Source organism: Rhipicephalus sanguineus, chromosome 8, assembly GCF_013339695.2.
Source record: "Rhipicephalus sanguineus isolate Rsan-2018 chromosome 8, BIME_Rsan_1.4, whole genome shotgun sequence".
In the NCBI taxonomy this organism is placed as follows: domain Eukaryota; kingdom Metazoa; phylum Arthropoda; class Arachnida; order Ixodida; family Ixodidae; genus Rhipicephalus; species Rhipicephalus sanguineus.
This window is the reverse complement of record NC_051183.1, coordinates 154,370,066-154,394,637: the sequence shown is the minus strand read 5'-3', so window position 1 is coordinate 154,394,637 and position 24,572 is coordinate 154,370,066. Positions and strand designations below refer to the sequence as shown.

General features: G+C 48.1%; 1 protein-coding gene and 1 long non-coding RNA gene across 5 annotated transcripts in view; both read right to left on the bottom strand.

The window, feature by feature from the left end:
* LOC119402412 (cholinesterase 2) overlaps positions 1–8,061 on the bottom strand; it is a 67,183-nt gene extending 59,122 nt beyond the window's left edge. The window contains exon 1 of one of the 4 annotated variants that reach the window (XM_037669554.2): positions 7,981–8,061. Coding sequence is in view for 1 of the 4 variants with exons in the window: in XM_049418632.1 (XP_049274589.1) it covers positions 1,402–1,699 (298 nt within the window). In the remaining 3 variants the exon portion in view is untranslated. Of the gene's footprint in view, positions 1–1,401; positions 1,785–7,622; positions 7,918–7,980 lie in introns of those variants that run through there. The other 3 variants (XM_037669556.2, XM_037669555.2, XM_049418632.1) reach the window with 3 other exon arrangements.
* A 10,955-nt stretch (positions 8,062–19,016) lies between these two features.
* On the bottom strand, positions 19,017–22,000 carry LOC119403014 (uncharacterized). The gene is made up of 3 exons (XR_005186063.2): positions 21,922–22,000; positions 20,193–20,343; positions 19,017–19,250 (listed from the first exon to the last, which is right to left on the bottom strand). It is a non-coding gene; the product is annotated as an uncharacterized LOC119403014 (long non-coding RNA).
* Between the last annotated feature and the right edge of the window lie 2,572 nt (positions 22,001–24,572).

Sequence of the window (24,572 nt, the reverse complement as noted above, 5' to 3'; positions counted from 1 at the left end):
GGAAATGTTCCAGGAATCTCGTTAATAAGGGAGTCTACATAGCGTGAAAGGTTTTCCATTGTAGTGTTCACACCGGAAATGATCGGGCGGCCTGGGTTACCTTGTTTGTGAATCTTTGGTAGCAAGTAAAACCTACCAGCCACGGGACTGAGCGGTATGAGAGACCTAACGGTTTTTTCGTCTAGTTTTTTTCTGCTTTAGTAATTTTGTGAGCTGATCTATCAAAATGGACCTAAAGTTATCGGTTGGGTCGGTTGCGAGGGGTTAATAAAAGGTGGTATCCGAGAGTTGTCTGATCGCTTCCATGATATAATCACTCTTATTGAGAACAACAATCGCTCCTCCCTTATCCCTTTCCTGCCCGTACTGCGGGTTTAATGACGATATCATGATTATTTGAAAGCTCTTCAAGCGCTGTTTTTTCTTCCTTCGTCATATTCTGTCGATAACGGACGCGGGTCTTGTACGCCTCGAGTATTTCACGTTGCACTGCACTTATATACAAATCTAGACATTTATCACGTTGCGCTGGTGGGTTCCAGTGTTTGTATGAGGGCATAGATAGTTTAGCGTCACTAGGATTTTCACGGTTATGGAAGTACTCTCTTAGGCGCATGGTTCGAGCAAAGTTGTCAAGGTCTTTTAAAAGATGAAATTCATTAAATCCATCAGAGGTTGGGCAAAAGGTAAGACCCTTCGATAAGGCCGACATGTGAGCACCAGAAAGAACAAACATTGAAAGGTTAACAACATTGTCGCTTGGTTCAGTTGGTCTGCGTCTGAGTGATGGTTCAGTAGGAACAGTATCTATGTTAGCAATACATATAGAAGGGTCTATGCCATCCCGAATAAATTTATTGTGTTTGAGCGTGCATAAGTTTTTCTTCTTATTCTGTTTAAATGCTGCCAGGCATTCTAATTCACGTGGCGTTAACTGTGACGTGAAGCGGCTTTCTTCGCTATGTAGACGCATCGTACACGATTTGTAATGGTTAACAACAATACGCAGTAATTCCAAAGAGGCGTTGCTTAGTACCCTTTGCCAATCGGTTTTGTGCGACTCAGAAAGGTCGCAAGTGGCCGGCTTCAGTCTTAGCTGTAAGCCTTTCGGTACTGCAGAAGCATTCAGGTACGTCGACAGTGCGGTTACATGCAGTTCAGAGCGGATGTCTTTCTCGGCAATTTTTCTAGCCCTTAAGAATGTCCTAGAAGGAAGATGCTGAACAGAGTTACCAGGAATCGGCAATCAATGGGCGGCTTTGTCACGAGCGGGGTTCTTCCGGTAAGGGTAGCGGCGGCCCAAAGACGGAGTGGTCTGTGTGCCTCCCTCGTGAAGGTGGCGACTGTTTGTGACGGGAGAGCCGCGGCTGGTGCCTGGGGAAGTTAAAGAACAGTTCTTACTTGGAGAGGTACGGCTGGAACCCCGAAGGTTGCGATGGCTTGAGACTGAAAGGTCCTTGTTGGCGTCTGCTAAGGGTTGACGGTAGCGCGTTCTAGAAGAAGTACGGCTGGCACCGGGAAGGTCGCGGTGGTTCAAGACTGGAGGCCAGTGGTCGACGTCTGGGGAAGGCTGAGCGGAGCACGTTCTAGGAGAAATCTGGGCGGCACCGCTGTGGAGGACACACGATGCGAAATCACGCCACAGTGATACATCGTTGTCAGTGTGTGTGAAGATAAGTTCACGGATATGGCTGGCCATGAGTGCGACGCCTTCAAAACTTGGGTGGAGGCCGTCGCCGGCTAGAACACGGCCTGGGGGCAGGTACTGAAATCCGTGGTCCACGAAGAAGACCTTCCTCGAGTGGCTGCAAAATCCACGCAGTGGTTGATTGAAGTAGCTGGTTTGTCGGTTGCAGCGTCGCTCTCATCATGATCGTGAAGCCCGCGAGTCTTACCTAATCTATAAGTTTAACACCGTCTCATCCGGTATCAACGAAAGCACAGGCACACTTACAAGCGTTCCCACTAAGCACTATTAATCATAACCGGGTCTTCAACGGGATAGGCAGCTCTGTTTCTAATATCGCTCGTGTTTTTTCTACGGTTACGTTGGTAACTATTTTTCAGCTTTAATACCAGACTACGTGCATACGTACTGAGTTGGTGCATCATGCACGGTGTCTGTGCTGTTTTTTTTAGTTTTTTTTCAGTTTTTTTTTAGTTTTTTGAGTTTTTTAGTTTCTTCTCGTATTAACCTTGATGTGTTTGAAGCGTACTTCAGGAGAAGTTAAAAAATAAAAATTGATCTTAGTGCTGCGTAGATTTTCTGTTTGCGATTTCAGACTGTTTGCAGTTTAATGCTAGCATGTGATTACGCTCCCGCGAAAAGATTAGATAAAGCGCAGATCTGATGTCATACCCCCCCCCCCCCCCCCGCCTTTCCCTCCATGTGGCGTGCAATCCTATAATTCTGTCATATCACTAGTGTGTAATGCCATATCAACTGCGTGTGCAATCTATCTTACTCTGTGTAAGCTGACTTCGGTGCCACGAGTCCCAAATGTTCGCGCATGAATCTATGTCGACTGCGCGTGACCGCCATCTTATGTTGTCATTCTTGCTATCGATAAGTTCTTTGAAACTATCTACTTTAAGCGTGTTTATAAGGAAACCCACCGCGATGTGCTTGTTACTTTGACAAAGTCTGGTCCACCAGACGAAACGTTAGTGAGAATATACAGTGCCGAAGCAACGAAAGTCGTAGTTTCTTTCTTCATTTCTTATTCTATCGGGGTCCGCGTGATTCTTTTCCCACTACTATATATATATATATATATATATATATATATATATATATATATATATATATATATATATATATATATATATATATATATGCGTGTGTGTGTGTGTGTTGTGAGAGAGAGTGAAGAAAGAGAGAGAGAGAGTAACAGAACTGACGAAAACCCAGATATCTAATGACGCAGGAGTGGCACCCTCGAACTTCACGAGTAGCTTCCTGCCCGGTCACCTGCCTCCCTTTCGCACCCACAACGCGTCTGCGATGTTGCACGCCAGGGCAAGTAGGCGGCAGTAGTCATAGGAACGCCTGTTTTTTTTTTATGTGCTTGTGTGGCGTTTTTCATCGCCGCAACTCTAATCTTCTGGCAAACGGTTACGGCTGTCACGCGCTGCGGCTGTCATAACGTGTGGCGCTAAGAGCAATAATAGACAGTTATAGTTTAGCGGGCTTAACGGAATAACGGGCTTACCGGAATAGCGGGACCGAAATGCGCATGCGCAGTACCGTACGTGACCCGTAGCGTTTACCGTACGCACGCTATTTTTCAGATTTAGCGTTAGCGTGTTTGCGTGGTTAACGTAGTGTACGTAAAACATGGCGGCGGTTTTCGACGCCCGCTTCGAACTGAATTTAGCGTAGATGTGGACTGATCCACTTCTTTCGTAGCAAACGACTGTGCGAAATGGCTTCGCTTGCCTTCAGGTAGCTTCGACGACACGGTATTACGGATAACTTAGCGTAGTTTTTGAGATCGCTTCCCATTACGAAAGTCCCTAGGCCTATCTAGAAGATCGGTGTAAACAAGTCTGCAACATAAAAATTTTCGCTTTTGGTGCTTAGTTCATATTTATTTACTTTTATTTTCACTAAAAAAAAGGAGTAATATTGCTGCGTGCGGGGATACAGGCAAGCATTCTCGGTTTTGTTCTTTTCACTTTTTTTACGCATTCACCCTTCGCTAGGTGGCGCCACCGTCCCGGCTTGGGCACGTAAACGCTATCCCGCTAAACTAAAACACGCTTTCCGCAACCAACGTTTGCGGCACGGTAACGCTATTCCCATAACCCCCGCTATCACGCTAACGCTAAACTATAACTGTCTAATAATTCTTGGTGTTTAACGTCCAAAAATCACGGCGTGATTTTCAGGGACGCCGTGGTGGAGGGCTTCGGAAATTTTTCATCACCTGGGGTTCTTTACCGTGTACATAAATGTGACGCTAACTGCAGTACCTAGAATGAGAACCGCTTTCAACTTGGGCAGCTTTTCATACACGTCTATGTACGGCCTCACACCAGTAGACGTCTGCAGCGATGTAAAAACTGCAATGCCAGCTGCCGGAAAGTGGACGTCCCAATCATCCTCTCCTTTCTGCTCTACTGCATTATACGGAGCTAGTGTTCCCTGGGTACTCGGATTAGTTCACTCGGTAAGGTCGTTCGTCTCGGCATGGAACGCGAATTCGTAGTGGTGCTGGACACACTCTTGTGAAGGTTCCTTCCTAGTTTCAGGCTGCAAAATGGTGTTCACATCAGAAATGTTTTTCAGATCAGATAGATGTTGATCGGATATCAATGCCTTCGGCAAACGATGTCTTCGCTTTTCTCTGCTGTGAGGGTTCGCTTTTCTCTGCTGTGTCTTGTGACCCGGCCGTTGGTGAGCAAGTCAAATGCATTTTGTATTCTACATTAGGAGTGACACAGAATAAAGAAGTGGTTTTCAGAGATTGTACGAATAGTTACTATATTATGTTGCATTATCATTCCTTGTTGTCAGTGCAAAAATGCCAAAATTCGCTTTTCTGAAACTCTTTGTGCTGATCAAAGTGGACGATTGGGCCTGTAGGTGGTTCATGATCGACTTTGTGCTTGCTGAAGTGCAAAGTTGAAAGAGACTGCGCCTGCAGCTTATGAATGGAGAGCTTCACGAGAGCTTCCAGGTCATTATAGTAACCTGTTGGTGTGCCTGCGCCAACAGGATTCAAGACAATCATTCCAGCATATGAGTCAGTCGACTGTGGAAAAAACAAGAAAAAGAAAGAAAGAAAAAGAAGAAATGCAATAGGTGAGATAGGTGCCTTTTTTGCGCGGGATAGACGGCAGATCTAGAGGTTATTGCACAACGCGTCGGTCTTATGTGTTCTACTATACGTTCATTCCTAACAAAAAAACTATTCAAGTGCACATTTTCCGGTGTACAAGATCATCTTTCAACGATGGTATCATTTTTGCAGGCCCGTTTAACACCCCTGACAGCAAAATTTTTGTTGGTGACTTTTTTACTGTAATTTGTAGCTTTGGGTCTGGTAATCCCTAAGTTAAATCGTAAATGCTCTAGCGTATCGTATAACTAATTCTAGCGTAGTTAATTGTGACCATTTTAGCGTCACTTCAAAACGCCCGCCTAAAAACCACAAGAAACTAGCGACCCATGCGGGGAGCGTCAAAGACCACGTGCACTCAAGCTGTGGTGACGTAGAAAGCGCGGTTTTCAAATCGGGGCCCCGCGCGCGGTAGAGATTGAAAGTATGTGGGTGCCTCGGTATGGGTTAAACCTGTTAAGCGCGTGACCCCTCACGAAAACTACCTCGAGAGCAACCCGACAACAAAGCGAGAGGGGTGCGGAACAATAGGCCTCGCCGGGTGCCAGTCGTCGTATTGTGCATGTGCGCCCCGCAAACGCACGCCGCACGCTTCGACACAGCAAAGAGAGTGAAAGCATGGCTGCAGTCGGCTCCAAACACACTCAGAGATCGTCGACGTCATTGTTACTAGCGTATCGTCACTCAGGGTGATTTTTGTGCAATGTATCACACCGAACACGTAGCACTAGTGTCGATGTTGCAGGGCAGCCGATTTTTTGTTTTTTCTCCTACGCTGTTTGACATCGAATTAAAATAACTTCCACGCGACGGATGCCGTTCAAATTTGGCCAAGAAGACCTATGCATACCAAGCGATCGAATGATGGGCACATCTCGATCTTGAAATTTGATGTCAGTGCTCCTTTAACTTCGTTTTTTTTTTTTTACTGTCATTCCTAGCGTTCTCAAACTTATCCAATTTTAATTTGAGGTAACGCAAGGGGCAAACGAGCAACACCTAAGTGGTACACCAAGGGAAATTCTGTTATTATGCAACCACAATATCCTGTTCGTACCCAAACATAATGGTTCCCGCTAGCTCAAAAAGAAACTCGGAAAGCAGCATGCTGCTCCAAAAGCTCACCGGTACGGCAGCGCAAGAAACTAAGCAAACAAACAAATAAAAAAAACGCGATTCTCTTGATGCATCGCGGGCGCGTCTATAACGGCCAGACATTCGGCACGGTACGTCTAGAAAAACTGCCGATTCAGTCGCCGTCGAGATAACGCCGACACACAGCGCTCTTTTCTGCGCACTGAGGTGAAGCGACAGTCTCGGGGCGTGTGTACCGTTTCTTTTGATTCTCTTTTATTTAGTGCCGCGTCACTGCATACGTCATGGCGGGACTTTTGAATTCTTTAAGGTCGATACGCCACGTGGTGTCGTTCACGCGAACTAGACCGCTGGTGTCCAGAAAAGCTGCATATGATATTTATAGGGGATGTTATGTGTAATAATTAGGATATAAATGTGAAAAAAGTAAAGTGGACGAAAAGATAACTACACATAACATACCCTATACTTTCCTTGGCGCTATTGTCACAATACTAATGGCAACTAACCGACAATAACATCAAGGAAAGTATAGGGGATGTTGTGTGTAATAATTGAGATATAAATGTGAAGAAAGTAAAGTGGACGAAAAGGTAACTACACATAACATCCCCTATACTTTCCTTGGCATTATTGTCTGTTAGTTCTCATTAATATTGTGTATAACAAAGAAAAACGAGCCCTTAAAAGTAATCCTCTTTCCTTCATTCATAGCCAGGGTCTCGTTCTGGCAGACTTGATGCCTTCAGGTAGTATGCGAGGTATTATTGGTAAGCTGCAAGCTCATAAAAATATCACGTGCTACGTGATGGCAAAAGGCAGACTTAAGAGTGTTCCACACTCGCCGCCATGGCTGCGATCGGCGCTGACCAGCACTCCTAGATTTGAAATTAACATATATACTCTATAAAGTGGACGGGGGGATGACCGCCCCCGTAGCTCAGTGGTAGAGCATCGGACGCGTTATTCGAAGGTCGCCCCATGCAGGCTGAATTCAATGTGCAGACTCGGCAGTCAAGCACGGCAGAACGCTTCTGCTTGCAAGACATGACACAGGACTCGGTTCGTGGACTTTAGAGAGGCGGTGGTGGATCAGATTCTCCTATCATGCGGAATGCAGTACGTCGGACGGACGGGTCGCTCGGCGTCTGAACGACAGGTTACGAGAACATTGCAACCTTGTGAAGAAAGGAAACGATGGGTCGCTCGCGATGCATTGGAGCGCTTGTGGGTGCGCCCCTTTTTTTTTTTTAGAACACCAAGGTTTGTCGACCAACCGTGATGAATTAACTAGATTAATGGTAGTAGCCGCCGAAATCGCAAAGTTGGGTGGTGATTGTGTAAGCACGCCGTCCCTGTCGGATAAAGAATTGTGGTTTTTGAACACGTAATAGTGATTTTTTTTCGTGTGTATTGTACAAAACGTATCACAGAAAAATTCACTTCTCTGCCCATGACATCTGGGTGCAGCGTGTGAGCACCGACTGTATATATTCGTGCTTCGGTTGCAATTTAAACTATTTTGTTGAAAGTTACAGCACGTGTTGCGTCCTCCCCTTTCGTCCTTGCGTTGCTTTGCGCTAAATATCGTTTCATTGTCTTACCAACAAGACCGAATTTCTCCCCTTGTGCCCGTCCCCGTGTTCACAAGTCTCTGCGCTATGCGCTAACGATATGTCTTACCAACAAGACCACAAGTGAGCCCTCGCTATTCCCTCTCGCCGTTCTCCATTCCAGTCCAGCGCCCGAGAAAATCGGGAAGTTGTACCCACGTATTTGCAATAGCGCACGCTTATGACCGCCCCGTCGGAACCGACGGCCAGCACAGCATAGCGAAACGCCTGCGGAGTCCGCGGTAAAGAAACCGGCAGTGGAGCTTCCCCGCGTGGGGGTTCACTACACTTCGGCGTTGCTACAGCAAGGTGCACTCGATGCCATCCTTCCGTTGTCCGTTCTCGTCCTTCGCACTTTAGCCACCGGCCCCTGCAATGTGGCCCAGTTGCGCGTGGCTACGAGCATCGAAATAAACGTAAACACTCACCTTTGGCTGGGCGGAGTTCGTCGGAAATGACCTTGCACAACGGCCCCGTCGAGCGGCGCGAGTCAGACGAGGAAAAAAAGAAGCCCGGTTGTAGCGGGAAGTCGCTGGAGCAACCTCCTCCTCCGCCTTTCCCTTGCCTGATCGCGGCATTTTCGCGACTAGATTGTGACAGCGAGTTCTGCCGATCACGACAGCTTGCACATCACGCTGTTCATTCATGAATAAAAGAAAGAGAACAGCAGTCAGAGCAATACTGCCCCGAGTCGACTAAACACTTTAGAGTCGACGAGCCTACAGCGAATAATCGTGGTGGTGAACATCACGGACCACGGGGGCAGCCTCAGCCCCCTGCTCCCCGAACACACGCACACCGTGTATACTTGATGAAATGAAGCAGTATGTGCCCCGCCACGGTGGTCTAGTGGTTATGGCGCTCGACTGCTGACCCGAAGGTCGCGGGATCGAATCCCGGCCGCGGCGGCTGCATTTTCGATGGAGGCGAAAATGTTTGAGGCCCGGGTTGTGTACTTAAATTTAGGTGCACGTTAAAGAACCCCAGGTGGTCGAAATTTCCGGAGCCCTCCACTACGGCGTCTCTCATAATCACATCGTGGTTTTGGGACGTTAAACCCCAGATATTATTAAATGAAGCAGTATACGATTAACGCTCCGGCCGTGGCACGGCAATCGTCAGAATAAACCGAGAAAGAAGCGCGCAGCTGATTTTAACGCACGGTGTAAGAATATACTCAGGTGCTGACACTCTTCCCACGACGCATGAAAAACCGCAATCCACGCGCGACCAGATAATGTTCGGGTTCTTATCAGTTCACTCGCAGTTTCATCGGCGCCTTCTTGGAAGGCGCTACGAAAAGCGGGGCGGTCGTCTCCATAGCAACGCGCATGCTGCTGATAATGTTCCTTTTGCTGGCATGTGCAGCCGCGCTGTTTTGAAGCCAGGCATTTTTGTTCGTGTGCGTTTTATGCACGGTGGTTTTACGCTCTTGTATCGACGAAGGTGGCAACGGACTGCTGAGAGGTGTTTGCAATGGGTAGGACTAAAGTCCCTAGATGTTTCCCTGTGGTAGGACGTGTTTCTTAACTGCATGCCGTTCTGGCTATCGGACTTGCGCGGAGCGTGTGCCTCTCTTCAAACTAAGTGCCGTTCGACAGGGGTCGTCGGAGCAGTGGAACAGACTCGGTTGCGTCTGAAACTTTCGACTGCCAAAATAGACGCACCCCACATTGCGCGCCATACTTTTACAGCGAAAATGAGATCACAACAAGGGCCGTTTTTGGCGCCGTAGTTGTCCACCGCCGCCGGTGTCCGGCACCATCGCTGGAAATAAGAAAAGAAAAAACGAAATAAGAAAAAAATTCCAGGATGGAACGAGGTTCGAACCTGGACCCTCTGCGTGGGAGCCCATTGTCACGCCTCAGAGCCACGCCGGTGCATGAAACTGCTTTGCAAAAAGACCCCATACAGGCTTCATGTCGGGAAGGAACCACATATACATAGGTAATGTAGCGTGGTAGAAGAGTAAAACGTCAACCAGGCGTCACGCAATGCGAATTCTGTAACCATGCGCGTCACACAATGCGAATTGCGCAACGAGTGGGTTGTTGAATGCTTCCAACCCATTACAAAGGGCTCTGCCATGATTCTTTATCGTCATCAGCAACAACATAAACAAAGTGCACAGAATGCCTTATAGGTGGTACCTCGCTTCTCCGCAGAATGACGAATAATGTCGAGGTGGGTGCTTCCCAACTTCACAAAAGTTATTGACGAGGGTAGCGATGCGGGCTTGTTGGTCTGTCATGGTTCTTGGAGTGAGCGCGAAGAGACAAGGACGATAGGAAGAAGACACACACACTGGCGCTACTGACAACAAAAAACGTTTATTTTCATTCACCAAGCCTACTTATATACCTTCTTTTGCACACGTGACCACTACCATATCACATGAAAAACGAGCAATACAATCAACAACATAACAGGGTAGAAAACCTCCTATGGCGAAATTGACCGCTTCTGCATCACCGGCAACCAGACAGACCTTAACACATGCGCAGGTAGTCTAATTCCTTTTTGCTCATGGAGAGTGACGTTTTGCTAACACAACTTTCGCCAAAATAGTCTATCTGTTCAGCTTCGATTACTAATCTAATGATTTCGGACTTGTTCTTGCCAACTATAACAGTCTGTTCAAAATTGGGTCGGCACGTGCATTTATGGCAGTGTAGCGCCAAAAACCCGTCAGGGGGAGTCTTGGCCACTTTGTTGCTGTGCTCTCTGAGCCTATCATTGAGGCAGCGGCCGGTCTGCCCAATGTAAAACCGGCCGCATGACAAAGGAATCCGGTAAACGACGCACGTTTTGCATTGAACAAATGGCTTACTGTGCTTCTTCGGGCATATTATACTAATCTTCTTATCGGGGTTAGTTTTCTTGCACAAGTTACCCAGTTTATATGGGGCGGAAAACAGAACACGAGTGTTAGATTTGCCTGCAATCTTCTTAAGGTTATGCGATACTTGATGAATGTAAGGAACCACCGCTACACTCGCTTTTAAATGCGAAGCATTTCTTAGCGAACTTCTGCGACTTTGAGCGTATCTATCTATCTATCTATCTATCTATCTATCTATCTATCTATCTATCTATCTATCTATCTATCTATCTATCTATCTATCTATCTATCTATCTATCTATCTATCTATCTATCTATCTATCTATCTATCTATCTATCTATCTAGCCGCCTACGACTTTGTGCTCTCCTGGCCGTTTCGTTAATCGGATGTATACCAAAATTGGTGTGTCATTACATGACCTTATTACGAACATAAATGACAGGTCATATCATGAAAATCATGACACGCATGTCATGAACAGCATGATTTACATTCCACGACCTTAGGCTCTTGTGGCCGTTCCGTTAATTTCATATACACCAAAATTGGTACGACGTGACAAGAATTCATGACGAACATAATGACTGGTCCTAACATGCAAATCATGACGCGCATGTCACGTGCAGCATGATTTGCATGACATGGTATCTGGGCGCTCGCGGCCGTTTAAACGAAGGGATATATACGAAAACTGGTATGACGATACATTTCTGTATGAAGAACATAACTGACTCGTGATAACATGAAAATCATGACATGCATGTCATGTATGACATGATTTACATGCCACGCTCATGGCGCACGCGCGGTCGTTTCGCTAGATTGATATACACCAAAATTGGTATTGTGCTATGTGACTGTATGAAGAACATGAATAACAGGTCGTAGCATGAAAACCATGACATCCATGACATGTATGTCATGATTTACATGCCTCGCTCATGGTGCATTTGCGGCCGTTTCGCTTGCATGATATACACCAAAATTAGTATTGCGCGACACGACCGTATGCCGAACGTAAGTGAGAGGTGGTAACATGAAAATCGTGACGTGCAAGTCATGTACAACCTGATTTACATGCCACGCTCATGGTGCGCTAGCGGCCGTTTCAGTAGATTGATATACACCAAAATTGGTATTGCGCGAAGTGACTGTATGAAGAACATGAATAACAGTTGGTAAGATGAAAACCATGACATGCATGTCATGTATGTCATGATTTACATGCCACGCTCATGATGCATTCGTGGCCACTTCGCTAGCTTGATGTACACCAAAATTGGTATTGCGCGCAGCGACTGTATGACGAACGTAAATGAGACGTGGTAACATGAAAATCATGACATGCATGACATGTACGACATGATTTACATGTCATGCTCATGGCGCACTCGTGGCCGTTTCGCTTGCTTGATATCCACCAAAATTGGTGTTGTGCTATGTGACTGTATGAAGAACATAAATGAGAGGTGGTAACATGGAAACCATGACATGCAGGTCACGTACGACATGATTTGCAAGCCTCGCTCATGGTGCACTTGCGGCCGTTTCGCTGGCATAATATGCACCAAAATTGGTATTGCGCGACACGACCGCATGACGAACGTAAGTGAGAGGTGGTAACATGAAAATCATGACATGCAAGTCATGTACAACCTGATTTACATGCCACGCTCATGGTGCGCTAGCGGCCGTTTCAGTAGATTGATATACACCAAAATTGGTATTGCGCTAAGTGACTGTACGAAGAACATGAATAACAGTTGGTAAGATGAAAACCATGACATGCATGTCATGTATGTCATGATTTACATGCCACGCTCATGATGCATTCGCGGCCGCTTCGCTAGCTTGATGTACACCAAAATTGGTATTGCGCGCAGCGACTGTATGACGAACGTAAATGAGACATGGTAACATGAAAATCATGACATGCATGACATGTACGACATGATTTACATGTCAAGGTCATGGCGCATTCGTGGCCGTTTCGCTTGCGTGATATACACCAAAATTGGTATTGCGCGACTCGACTGCATGACGAACGTAAATGAGAGGTGGTAACATGGAAGCATGACATGCAGGTCATGTACGACATGATTTGCAAGCCAGCCTCATGATACATTCGCGGCGGTTTTCCTAGCTTGACATATACCAAAATTGGTATTACGCGACGCGACTGTATGACGACCATGAATAACGGGTGGTAACATGGTCCTCGTCGGCGTATTGGCGTCCATACCCATACACGGTCACCGGGTTGGTATTCCATGTGGCGTCGTCGAAGGTTGTAGCGGCGGCTGTCAGTCGTCTGCTGGTTCTTGATCCGTAGGCGGGCGAGCTGTCGTGCTTCTTCGGCGCGCTGTAGGTAGGTGGTCACGTCGATGTTTTCCTCGTCGGTCATGTTTGGTAGCATGGCGTCGAGCGTCGTTGCCGGGCTCCGTCCGTAGACCAACTTGTACGGCGTCATCTGCGTCGTTTCCTGTACGGCCGTGTTGTACGCGAAGGTCACGTACGGAAGGATGGCGTCCCACGTCTTGTGTTCGACGTCGACGTACATGGCCAGCATGTCGGCGATGGTCTTATTTAGACGCTCGGTGAGGCCGTTGGTCTGTGGGTGGTACGCGGTGGTGCGGCGGTGGCTTGTGTGGCTGTATTCCAGGATCGCCTGAGTTAGGTCAGCCGTAAACGCCGTACCTCTGTCGGTGATGAGAACCTCCGGGGCGCCGTGTCGAAGGACGATGCTCTCAACGAAGAACTTGGCTACCTCAGCGGCACTGCCTTTGGGCAGGGCTTTTGTTTCGGCGTAGCGGGTGAGGTAGTCGGTAGCCACGACGATCCATTTATTTCCGCAAGTCGACGTTGGGAACGGCCCCAGGAGGTCCATCCCGATCTGCTGGAATGGTCGCCGAGGAGGCTCGATCGGTGAAGGAAGCCTGCTGGTCTTGTGGGCGGTGTCTTCCGTCGCTGACAGTCTCGGCACGTCCTTACGTAGCGAGTGACGTCGGCTGCAACGCGCGGCCAGTAGTACTTTTCCTGTACTCGTGCGAGCGTTCGGGAAAGTCCGAGGTGTCCAGCCGTCGGGTCGTCGTGCAGGGCATGCAGAATTTCTGGTCGCAGTCCCGAAGGTACAACGATAAGGTAGCTGGCTCGGGCCGGAGAGAAGTTCTTCTTTACGAGGACGTTGTTTTTCAAGAAAAATGATGCCAATCCTCGCCTGAATACTTTTGGGACAACGATGGTCCTGCCCTCCAGGTAATCCACTAGACCCTTCAGTTCCGGGTCGGCTCGCTGTCGTTCGGCGATGTCTTCGGCACTTATGGCTCCCAAGAAGCTGTCATCATCCTGGTCGTCGGGCGGTGGCGAGTCGACGGGGGCACGAGACAAGCAGTCGGCGTCGGAGTGTTTCCTTCCGGACTTGTACACGACAGTAATGTCAAATTCTTGAAGTCTTAAGCTCCACCGTGCGAGGCGACCTGAAGGGTCCTTCAAGTTAGCTAGCCAACACAAGGCGTGATGGTCGCTCACAACTTTGAAGGGCCTGCCGTAGAGGTAGGGGCGAAACTTTGACGTAGCCCAGATGATGGCGAGGCACTCCTTTTCTGTTGTGGAATAGTTGACCTCTGCTTTAGACAGCGACCGGCTAGCATAACTCATAACCCTTTCCAGTCCGCCCGTCCGCTGCACAAGGACGGCGCCGAGTCCTATGCTGCTTGCATCGGTGTGAATCTCTGTATCGGCGTATTCGTCGAAATGCGCAAGTATCGGAGGCGTCTGCAGGCGTCGTTTCAGTTCATGAAATGCTTCGACTTGCGCTGTTTGCCACCTGAATTCGACGTCGGTCTTCGTGAGCTGCGTTAGTGGTTCGGCGATCCGTGAAAAGTCTTTGACAAAACGTCTGTAATAGGCGCACAAGCCGAGAAATCGGCGCACGGCCTTCTTGTCGGTGGGTAGCGGGAAAGCGGCGATGGCAGCTGTTTTCTGCGGGTCTGGGAGCACTCCAGTCTTGCTGATTACGTGACCCAAAAACAAGAGCTCCTCGTACGCGAAGCGGCACTTTTCTGGCTTCAGGGTGAGCCCGGAGTTCTTTATTGCTTGAAGTACGGATTGAAGTCGCTGGAGGTGTTCGTCGAAGTTCGAGGAATGCACAACGACGTCGTCCAAGTAAACAAGGCAAGTCTGCCACTTCAAGCCAGCCAGCACGGTGTCCATGACGCGCTGGAACGTCGCAGGTGCCGAGCAAAGACCGAAAGGCATGACCTTGAACTCAAAGAGGCCGTCGGGTGTTATAAAAGCGGTCTTTTCTCGGTCTCTTTCGTCTACTTCGATCTGCCAATAGCCGGTCTTGAGGTCCATCGACGAAAAGTACGTCGCGTTGTGTAGTCGATCCAGGGTGTCGTCGATCCGTGGGAGGGGGTACACGTCCTTCTTCGTGATTTTGTTCAGGCGCCGATAATCAACGCAGAAGCGCAGTGTCCCGTCCTTCTTCTTCACTAACACCACGGGTGACGCCCACGGACTCTTTGAAGGCTGGATGATGTCGTCGCGTAGCATTTCGTCGACTTGTTTCTTTATGGCCTCACGTTCTCGCGTCGAAACTCTGTAGGGGCTCTGTCGGAGTGGTCGAGAATTTTGTTCTGTTATAATGCGGTGCTTAGCAAGGGGCGTTTGTCGGACCTGCGATGACGACGAGAAACAGTCCTTGTATTGCAGCAGCAGGGTTTTCAGCTGGTCTTGCTTGACCTTCGGAAGGCTCCGGTTGACGTCGAAATCTGGTTCGGGACCTCGATTCGTTGAAGCAGGTTCGGCAGCATCGAAGAGGGCGAAAGCATTGCTGGCGGCCACACATTCGTCGATGTAGGCGACCGTCGTACCAATGTTGAGGTGCCTATATTCGTGGCTGAAATTTGTCAGCACTACCTTTGCTTTACCGTCACGCAGTTTGGCTATACCTCTTGCGACGCAAATTTGACGGTTCAAGAGTAGTTGCTGATCGCCCTCGATGACGCCTTCAAGGTTCGCAGGTTTTTCGGTGCCGACGGAAATAGTGACGCTGGAGCGCGGTGGAACGGTCACCTGCTCTTCTATAACGTTCAATGCATGGTTCCCTGGCGTCGCGTGGGGCGGGAGCGCTTTGTCTGAGGTTAGCGTTATCGACTCAGACCTCAGGTCGATGACGGCGCCGTGGTCACTTAGGAAGTCCATTCCAAGTATCACATCCCTAGAGCAATTTTGTAGGATTACAAAGCTCGCAGGATAAGTCCGGTTATTGATGGTGACTCTCGCCGTGCAGACACCAATCGGCGTTATCAGGTGGCCTCCAGCTGTCCGGATTTCGGGTCCACTCCAAGCGGTCTTTACTTTCTTCAGCTTGGTGGCGAACGGTCCACTGCAGACAGAATAGTCGGCTCCGGTGTCGACGAGAGCTGTGACGCTGTGGCCGTCGATAAGAACGTCGAGGTCACTAGTTCGTCGTCTCGCGTTGCAGTTAGGTCGTGGCGTGGGTTCACGGCTGCGTCGGTGTGTTCCGCTGCTTCCATTTTGCGTCGTCGGGTCTTCTTCAGTCCGCGAGATTTCGTCGTCAGGGGTCTGTCTGGTTCGCGTCGTGTTCTGAAGGTTTCGTCGCGGCGTCGTCGTCGGCGGCGGAGGATCTTCGGTAGTTCGTCGTACAGCAACCGCACCTCCATCGGTTGCTGCCCGTAGTTTTCCGGATACGGGCTAGGCGATCGGCCCCGGTTTGGGCCAGTGTACGGTCGGCGGTGCGGTGACATGTAGCGGCCGGGCGACGGCGAGCGGGAAGGTCGTCGTTCTTGCCACTGTGTTCCGGTGAGGTAGTCGTCAATGTCGCGCGGCCGTTCGCCTGGCTGCGGGCGCGGCGCGTTGATGGCGAATCCGCGTAGTCCCATCTGTCGGTACTGGCAGCGGCGGTACGTGTGGCCGGCCTCTCCGCAGTGGTAGCAGAGCGGGCGGTTGTCAGGGGTACGCCAGACATCGGTCTTCCTCGGGGTGTTGCGCTGGCCGACAGGTGGTCGGTAGGACGTCGGTGGCGGCGGCGGCGGCGTCTGGCGACGGTACTGCGGCGGTGTGGCGTCTTGGCGCGGGCGTGGAGGAGGAGCATGACGGCGGGCTGCAGCAGCATAGCTCATAGCTTGCGGCTGCGGCTCTGCTAGCTGAGGCGCGCCGAGTGAATGCTGGATCTCCTGGCGCACGACGTCGGCGATGGACTCTACTTGAGGTTGCGACGAAGGTAGAATTTTTCGCAACTCTTCTTGCACGATTGCTCGAATCGTCTCACGCAGGTCGGCGGGTCCTAGGGCTTGAACGTCGGCGTAGCTTGTAGCCGAGAAGCTGCGGTTGTATTGCCGCGTTCGCATCTCAAGCGTTTTCTCGATCGTGGAAGCCTCCGATGCAAATTCAGTGACCGTCTTCGGCGGGTTCCTTATCAATCCAGCGAAGAGTTCCTGTTTGACACCCCGCATGAGGAACCTCACTTTCTTCTCTTCGGGCATACTTGGGTCGGCGTGTCGAAACAGGCGATTCATCTCTTCCGTGTAGATGGCAATGGTTCGTTGGGCAGCTGCACACGGGTCTCCAGCATAGCCGCGGCCCGTTCCTTGCGGACCACGCTCGTGAACGTGCTTAGGAACGTCGTCCGAAAGAGATCCCATGTTTGTAGGGCGGATTCTCGGTTCTCGAACCACGTCCTCGCTGCGTCTTCTAGGTAGAAGTACACGTGGCGCAGCTTGTCCTCGCAGTTCCAGTTATTAAATGTTGAGACCCTTTCGAAGGTCTCGAGCCAGGTCTCGGGGTCTTCACATGGCGAACCACGGAACGTCGGCGGCTCCCTGGGTGGCTGCATCACGACCGTTGTAGGTGGCAGGGGGTCTGTCATCGTCTCGGCGGTCGATGTGACGGTCTTCGGCTGCCTGGCGTTTTCGGGAAGGAGTTCGTACTCTGGTTGTAGTCCCTTCTGCCGGCGACTGGTTCGAGGATCCGGGTTGTCCTTAGAGTCGCCTTCTTCGCGGCTTGGGCTTGGGTCAGCGCTCCGCGGTGGCGTCCGGATCATGAAGCAGCACTTCCACCAGATGTCACGTAGTCGTGACGTCGACGAAGACAGCAGTCAGCAGGTCCGAGGTGAAACTGTTTATTTGGCCGAACTTGTGGCCGAGAAACTGATAGTCAAACTACAGCAATACACTGATAGCGGCGGACAGAACGTCGACCGTCGATCAACTGACAAGCAGTCAAGCGCGTCGGCTTTTATACAGGCGCTATCGAACTTTCCAGCGATATCGCTGGTGGCGGCGCTATCTCTCGACAAAGCTGGAACATTCGCGTGCGGGGCGCAATCTTAACAAACCGATATACTACAATCGCGACGCTTCTAGAACACTACTTCGCCGACAGCGTCGAGCGTTGATAACCGTCCCTGCCGGTCAAACCCGCATACATCAAAACAAGACAAAAAGTGGGCGTGGCAGTATAGACGAAATGGGGGCTGTGAAGTTTTCCTGTGAAGCGGATGTTTCTGTAGGTGCTTTTTTAGAATTACTTGGGTTTTATCTATCCTCTACTTTCATTTTAAGAAATGAGACTCCGTTTCTGAAGAAAAAAGGAATTTGCATCGGCTCTTGCTTGGCTCCCATTTTAAGTAATGTATTTTTAGCAAAAATTGACCATCGTCTGTCTCTGACACTTGACCAACATTCTAAATGTGTAACCGTTTTTAGATTTGTTGACGATTTTATGGTGTTTTTTAACAGCACGTTGGATATGTTCCATGATCAGTGTAATGACATTGTATGCATTTTACGCAGGTGTCTTAGTCCTCTTGTCATGACTGTCGAGTTGCCGGTCGATGGAACTATTAGATTCCTAGATCTGAAGTTTGTTTTCACAGATACTCACACCTGCTGGGTGTCACCGATCTCGGAGGCGTGTGCGCTGGAGATAGATTGAGAAGGCGCAGGTAGGCACAGCAAACATAATTTAATTACACACAAGAAAAACTATAAGAAAACACTCAAAATAACTAACAGAGAAAATCTTATAACCACAAAATAAATATGCGAAAGTTACCAAACACACTTCTCAGTACTTTGAGACCTACGACTAGCGTCGCCACTAGAGTGTCTGGCCACGTAGGCCTCGCCGTCGAGTCGTAGTCTGGATGGAACACGCTTACTTGGTTCCGTCAAACTCCATGAGTCCCGCCTCCGTGGGGTTGGATCCGCAATCGATGTATCCCTACCAGCAAAATTTGCTTGGCCCAAGCATGGTAAATCATCAGTGGCCAAGCTGTCCATGAATGGAAAGTTATGGGAGGCCAAGCAGAATATTAGCTTGGCAGTTGTAACAAGCCTACCATTGGCCAAGCAAAGGAAGGCCATGCTTGGCAAATCATTGGAAACACCTCTTGCCATGGTTGGCACTGTAGTGGAACACCATGCAAAACCAAGCATGTTCTAGATATGGAAGCCAAGCATTTTGGCCAATGTAATTTCTGGCACATTATTTGTAGTTTTTTGTCTTGAATAAAATTTGATGCCCAGCTACTTTTTTTCTACATTTTTGTCTGTACCCCCCCCCCCCCAGATAAGTCACAAGGCAAATATTTCTGGTGCTTCAGGTTTATTTTACACTGAATATATACAAGGCAATACGCCATTTTTATATTCCTTCCTGAACTCTTGCGATTATAAAGTGTTGCTTGGGCTTCTGTTGGAGTCTTTCATCAAAGTGGCACGCAGTCTTTGCATAAGTGCACCTTCTTGATCCACAGCAAACATGTGCCACCTTTTTGTTATGTCCGAAACAGCTGCGTCAGTTGTGTTGAACAGGGTACGTCTGGCACCTGTGAAACACAAGGAGACAAAAAATCATGAGCTTCTCTTCAAAAAGTCATTTCTCAGGCTGTCAACAATTTTCAACACATAGCGGGGACATTTGTTGGAAGGCTAATCGGTTATGCATGATTATGAAGATCAGAACACATGCACAGACAGGAAGAAGAGTTGATTGGACAGCATGATACATATTTTTTTTTTCACTTTCAACTACAAGTTTATTAATGGAGTAGCTTGCGTAGTTATGTGAGAACCCCATCAATATGAAACAAAAGATGAAGAAAAACAACGAAAAATGTCCCACTTAATCTATTCTGGCAGCCTCTTCCAGAACAACATATATTCTTTCAAATTATAAAAGATCATACTTTTTTTTGCTGATAGCACTACGGAAGGAGCATCGGCGCACGAGCACTCTATTATGTCCTTGTTTTCTTCCTGTGCGTATGTCCTTTGATATTTATGAACGTTGCTGGGATAGTCGATGTACCATAATGTTGTAGTTGCCGTGTAGCTTCTGTTGAGTCCTGCTGCTTAGCAGTGCTGCTGACTGTTAAACAAAGAAATTGGTTATTTGCTCTGGTTCTCGGCTCCTAAAAATAGGAACGCCAATAAAACAGTAAATAAGATGATCGAACACTGCACTGGAGAAGCACCTTGGTAGTAGGGAAACTGTTTGTTTCAATGCTGATTCTTGCTCCTGATGGCACAAGTTGGCAGTATTCATGAAGGCAACATATATAAACTCTGAAAAAATTTGTATCAGTCGGACAAGTTTCCAAACAAACATCAGTAATACAGTATACTGGTCGTGGTGAAGCATTTTCTAAACAACTACGACCGAAATATCACAGCATGGAGAAGTATACATAATACTGAACCACATAATGAGGATGTTGTCCTGCCAGAGCAGGAGAGAAAACTAGAATTTGTTTTCTATTGACACTTACCAAGGAGAAACAGCAGCACATTTGCCAGGCTTTTAAATGCTAATTTGTTCTCAGAAACCCAGCTGTACTTCTGTACGACCATTTTAGATACAAGCTCCCTGTGCATGGAGTCTTTAGCACTACTGCCATCTTCTAGGGAGAAATAGCTGATCTGTAATAAAAAAAGCAATAAATAAATTATCAAGTTTATCAAAGATGTGTTACACATGTTTAAAAGCTTGGAAAGAAGTCTTTTATTCAGAGGTTAACAGAAAGATAACCTTGCAGTGATCAAACAGCATTATTTCATCATTTGAAATATTCATTATACATTCTACGTGGTACTTGTGTGGACTGACAAAAGCTATGCCTTCATGGTGGAAAATTGTGATTAAAAACAATAAAACCCAGTAAGAATTTAGGCCTCATTCAGTTCTTGTAAACAGCCTTTTTTTAAATTTCATGAAGATTCTCTTGCACAATTGTAAGATTTGTGTGTTTATGTTTGTGTAATTGATAAGTAGTCTGAGCAGTGGCACCCACTCCATGCAAGAAAACAGAACACAAAAACTTCAAATCTTACATTGAGCTGATAGCTCATTTACAAATAATCACACGATGCAAATCCAGAAGAAATGCATTACAGCCAGAATACCATGGCTTATCAACATTGCGTACTTATGGAACACAACTTTAAATCTGCGCCAATATCTGAAATGACAGCTTTTTCAATAAATGAATTCCTGAAGTAGCAATAGCTGAAATTTCATCATGACATTATTTTAAAAGATAGATTCCACTAAAGTAGAAAAAAATGCCGAGAAATCTTATTGCGTCAAGCAGGGCGGCTGCCCGATGCCCCTTTGACAAGGCACGAGATGACGTACGTAAATGAAAAAAATACACGTGTGGTTGAATTTGCAAGGCAGAAGATCCCACGACTTCCTTGCATTCAACTGCACCAGTCTTCACATCTAATTCGCCTTGGAAATATGATCACATGCACAAGTTTATAATTCCTTATTAATTAATAAGGCGCTGGCATCGACTCTAGATCGCACGGCGCGTCAGCATGGCAATGTGGCAACGCGAGGCACTCCAGAAGCGAACGAGAAATCGCCGCGCACGCCGACCACACGCCACTCGCTGCTACGTGTTAAAGGGCATAGCCTCCTCGATAAATGTAGGTTCCAGACCGCTGACACCAATGTAGTCGACGCATTTCACTTCAAGTGCAGTCAGAATAACAGTTGTCTAGAGCGGCCAGTCGTCCGATCTGGTCGCCGTCCTCTGCGAAAGTATACGAAGCTCGACGCTGCTTGATACAAAGTACGGTCATACTGCATACTAAGTGGAACCTTGCATCTACCGCGATGTAGCAGCTACAGACTGCGTCAGCGGCTCGGCAACTGTCTTTCGGACGTGTGTTGGCAGGTGGCAGTCCGTTCAGTTCATGTCATATCGCGAATAGTTTTCACAGAAAACCGTGGATCGCTCATAAAAAATTAAGGCGAATTGAAGCGATGCTCGAACACCGTACAGAAGAACGTTTGGCATATGCCCGGTTTTCGCTGGTAACATGGGAAAACTACGGCATGTGCAATCACACACAATGAAAAGAGCTAGGACTACACATGCACTACATACGCACGCAGCATCCGCGATTTTCGCCTCAGTGAACCTCGTCATCGAATCCCATATTGCATAGAGGGAACAAGGGCAAATAGAGAGACTGCTGAAATTTACTCACCTTCTATTTCAACTTGAATTAGAAGCTCGTCGCTGCACAGCACACCTCCACCTTCAACCAACGCCGTGCGAACAAGAAACAAGGCGCGCGCCGCGAAGACGCCGCGCAGTCACGCGTGGTTGGAGAGTGTATTCGGTAAATGCAAATACACGCTTAAAGCCACATTAACTGCAATATTTTTGATGACTTGTGTACTATTACACAAGCGCTTAACGGCCGCTGCAGTTTGTAAATTCGTGAAAATTGCCTGTTTGGATGCATTGGTGAACTATTTTTTTAGCGCACTAGGGTTGTGCACAGGCCGAACCGTGCCGCGCGCGGGAAAAGGTGCGAAATTCAAACGTCGCACTGCGCGCGCGCGCATGTACAGGTCTGATCCTCTGAATAAAAAGAAATAAAAAATGAAGTATTCCGTAGATCAATCAGAGCGAACTGAATTAATGGCCGGAAAAAATATTAGCACGTGGCTATTCGGTAGTGGTACGACTTCACGACAAACTGTACTAGAGAAACGGACACAACCGCTCTTCCGTCTCATTTTTTTAACCGCTTGTACGTGTTCGTGCGACGCGAATTTCCATGTAATAGAATAATACAAAGAAGTGAGTACGCTTGATGGCCAAGCACATTCCGAGAACATTGGCCAGCACCCATGGTACGTTACAGAAAAGCCCTTGGCCTCCATCTTAAATATCGCAGATATCTTTCAAACCTTTTGTTTCGTTCTATTAAGTGGTAAGAGCCAACAACTACGGGAAACACACACCTAAAAAATAAATTGGCCACTTTCGCTGCCATCTTATCCATATTTTGCATGTATGCCATGCGCTTTTCTATCACGCTGTCAGGGCATTGGCCAATGTTAACGGAAGCCGATGGGAATCCGAGATGTGTCCAATGATCGGCCATCGGCCACTGCTAGTAGGGATCCGACGATCCTCTTCAATTGTCGCTCCGATACGCGACGGTTGGCCACGCTGCCGTAAGCCTCTTCCCGGTCGCTGACGTGGCCAGGCGTCGCTGCCGCTTAGGCCTAAGTACGAGCTCGGCCCCTGCTGTACATGATGACGTGGCGTCCCGGGGATTGTTGCTGGCTGAAGCTTGAAGGGGGACTGCTGCTGGTGCGTCCGGAATTGCCGCAAGGTGCTGCAACACCTCCGAGGAGCCTCGCCCGAGCGTCGTCGAGGTCAACGGCCACGCCACGGAGTGCCAGCGTCACGGCCTCCGGAATCGAACGTCCGCTGCCTTCCCGTTGACAGAACGTAGCTGCCAAAGCGACCTTCTTCTCCAGTAGCCACGCAAACAATGCCAGCTCATCGAACTGCTGCCTTCGTTTACGGCTCGTGTCACGCGCATCGCGCCGTGTGCTACCCTGCACGCGCTCGTGCCTGTTCCGCGTGCTTCTCCTCCTACTTCGTCGTCTTCGTCGTCCATACGTCCTCTCCTTACTCATGACATAGGCCCCTTTTTTCCGAAAGTTTTTTTTTTCAAAAAAAAAACTTTACTCTTCTTTCTTTTGTCGTAATGCCTGTCTTCTTGTCAACTCACAGGCCTTTCCGCTTGACACTTCACCACATACATGTCACACACACACTTCGCTGGTCACTTCACAACACTGCTATATAAGTCAATCGTCCCTATCGCACTATATATGCACCACACACATCAATACATCGCCATATATGTTGCACAATTTCATCCTCCTAGTGCTATCAAGCTTTGCTATTCCCTGTTTTACCCTCTACACCTATTTTGGCCGCTCAACAACTTCTACTCAAAAAATCGGCCCCCACATTTTCTCTCCCTTTAATATATTCTACACTAAATGAGTATTCTTGCAGTACTAGACTCCATCTCATTACTCTTCCATTTGTCAATTTCGCCTTGTTTATGAACTCTAACGGTTGATGATCTGTCTGTACTTTGAAAGTCTTTCGGCAGAAATTGCTGCGAAACCTTTTAATATCCCATATTAACGCCAAGCCCTCCTTTTCCACGGTCGAATAATTTCTTTCTGCCTACTCGCCCTTTTGGTACTGTGCGCTGACACACATCACAAGACTTCACATATCTTATAACTTCGGACTGAATCCCAGGCCAAAAGAATTCTTCGGTAATTCTAGTAAGCGTGTTCTTAGCTCCCTGATGCCCTGCCATGGCACTGTCATGTCCCAAGGTAAGTATTGCTTTCCTGTAAGCTTTGGGTACCATCAGCTGTTGTACTTCCCTTCCTGAACTAAACTGGCATCTCCTATACAATAGTCCATCGTGTATTTGGAACTCAAATACATTCCTGCTTCGCTGTTTCTTGAATGGTTCCCCTACCTTATGAAAACAACCCTTCAACGATTCATCCTTTTTCTGCTCTTCTCGGAACTCCATAGGGGTTATATCTATACTCTGCATGGTCGCCACCTTCAATCTTGTGGCCTCTGCTTCTCTCTTTGCCGCCGCTCTCGTAATTGCTGCCAATGCCACTTCTGCTATTGGCGTCTGCACTTCTCTTACTCTGTCGTGACATGATTCCTTCTTACCACTCTCCTTTGATTCCGCTACTCTACCACTGGTTGCATTCTGTTCATCTACCACGTCCCTGTTGTTTTCCCAGTTCGTATCAGGCTCATCTACTTTCCTGACTCCCGGCACATTAC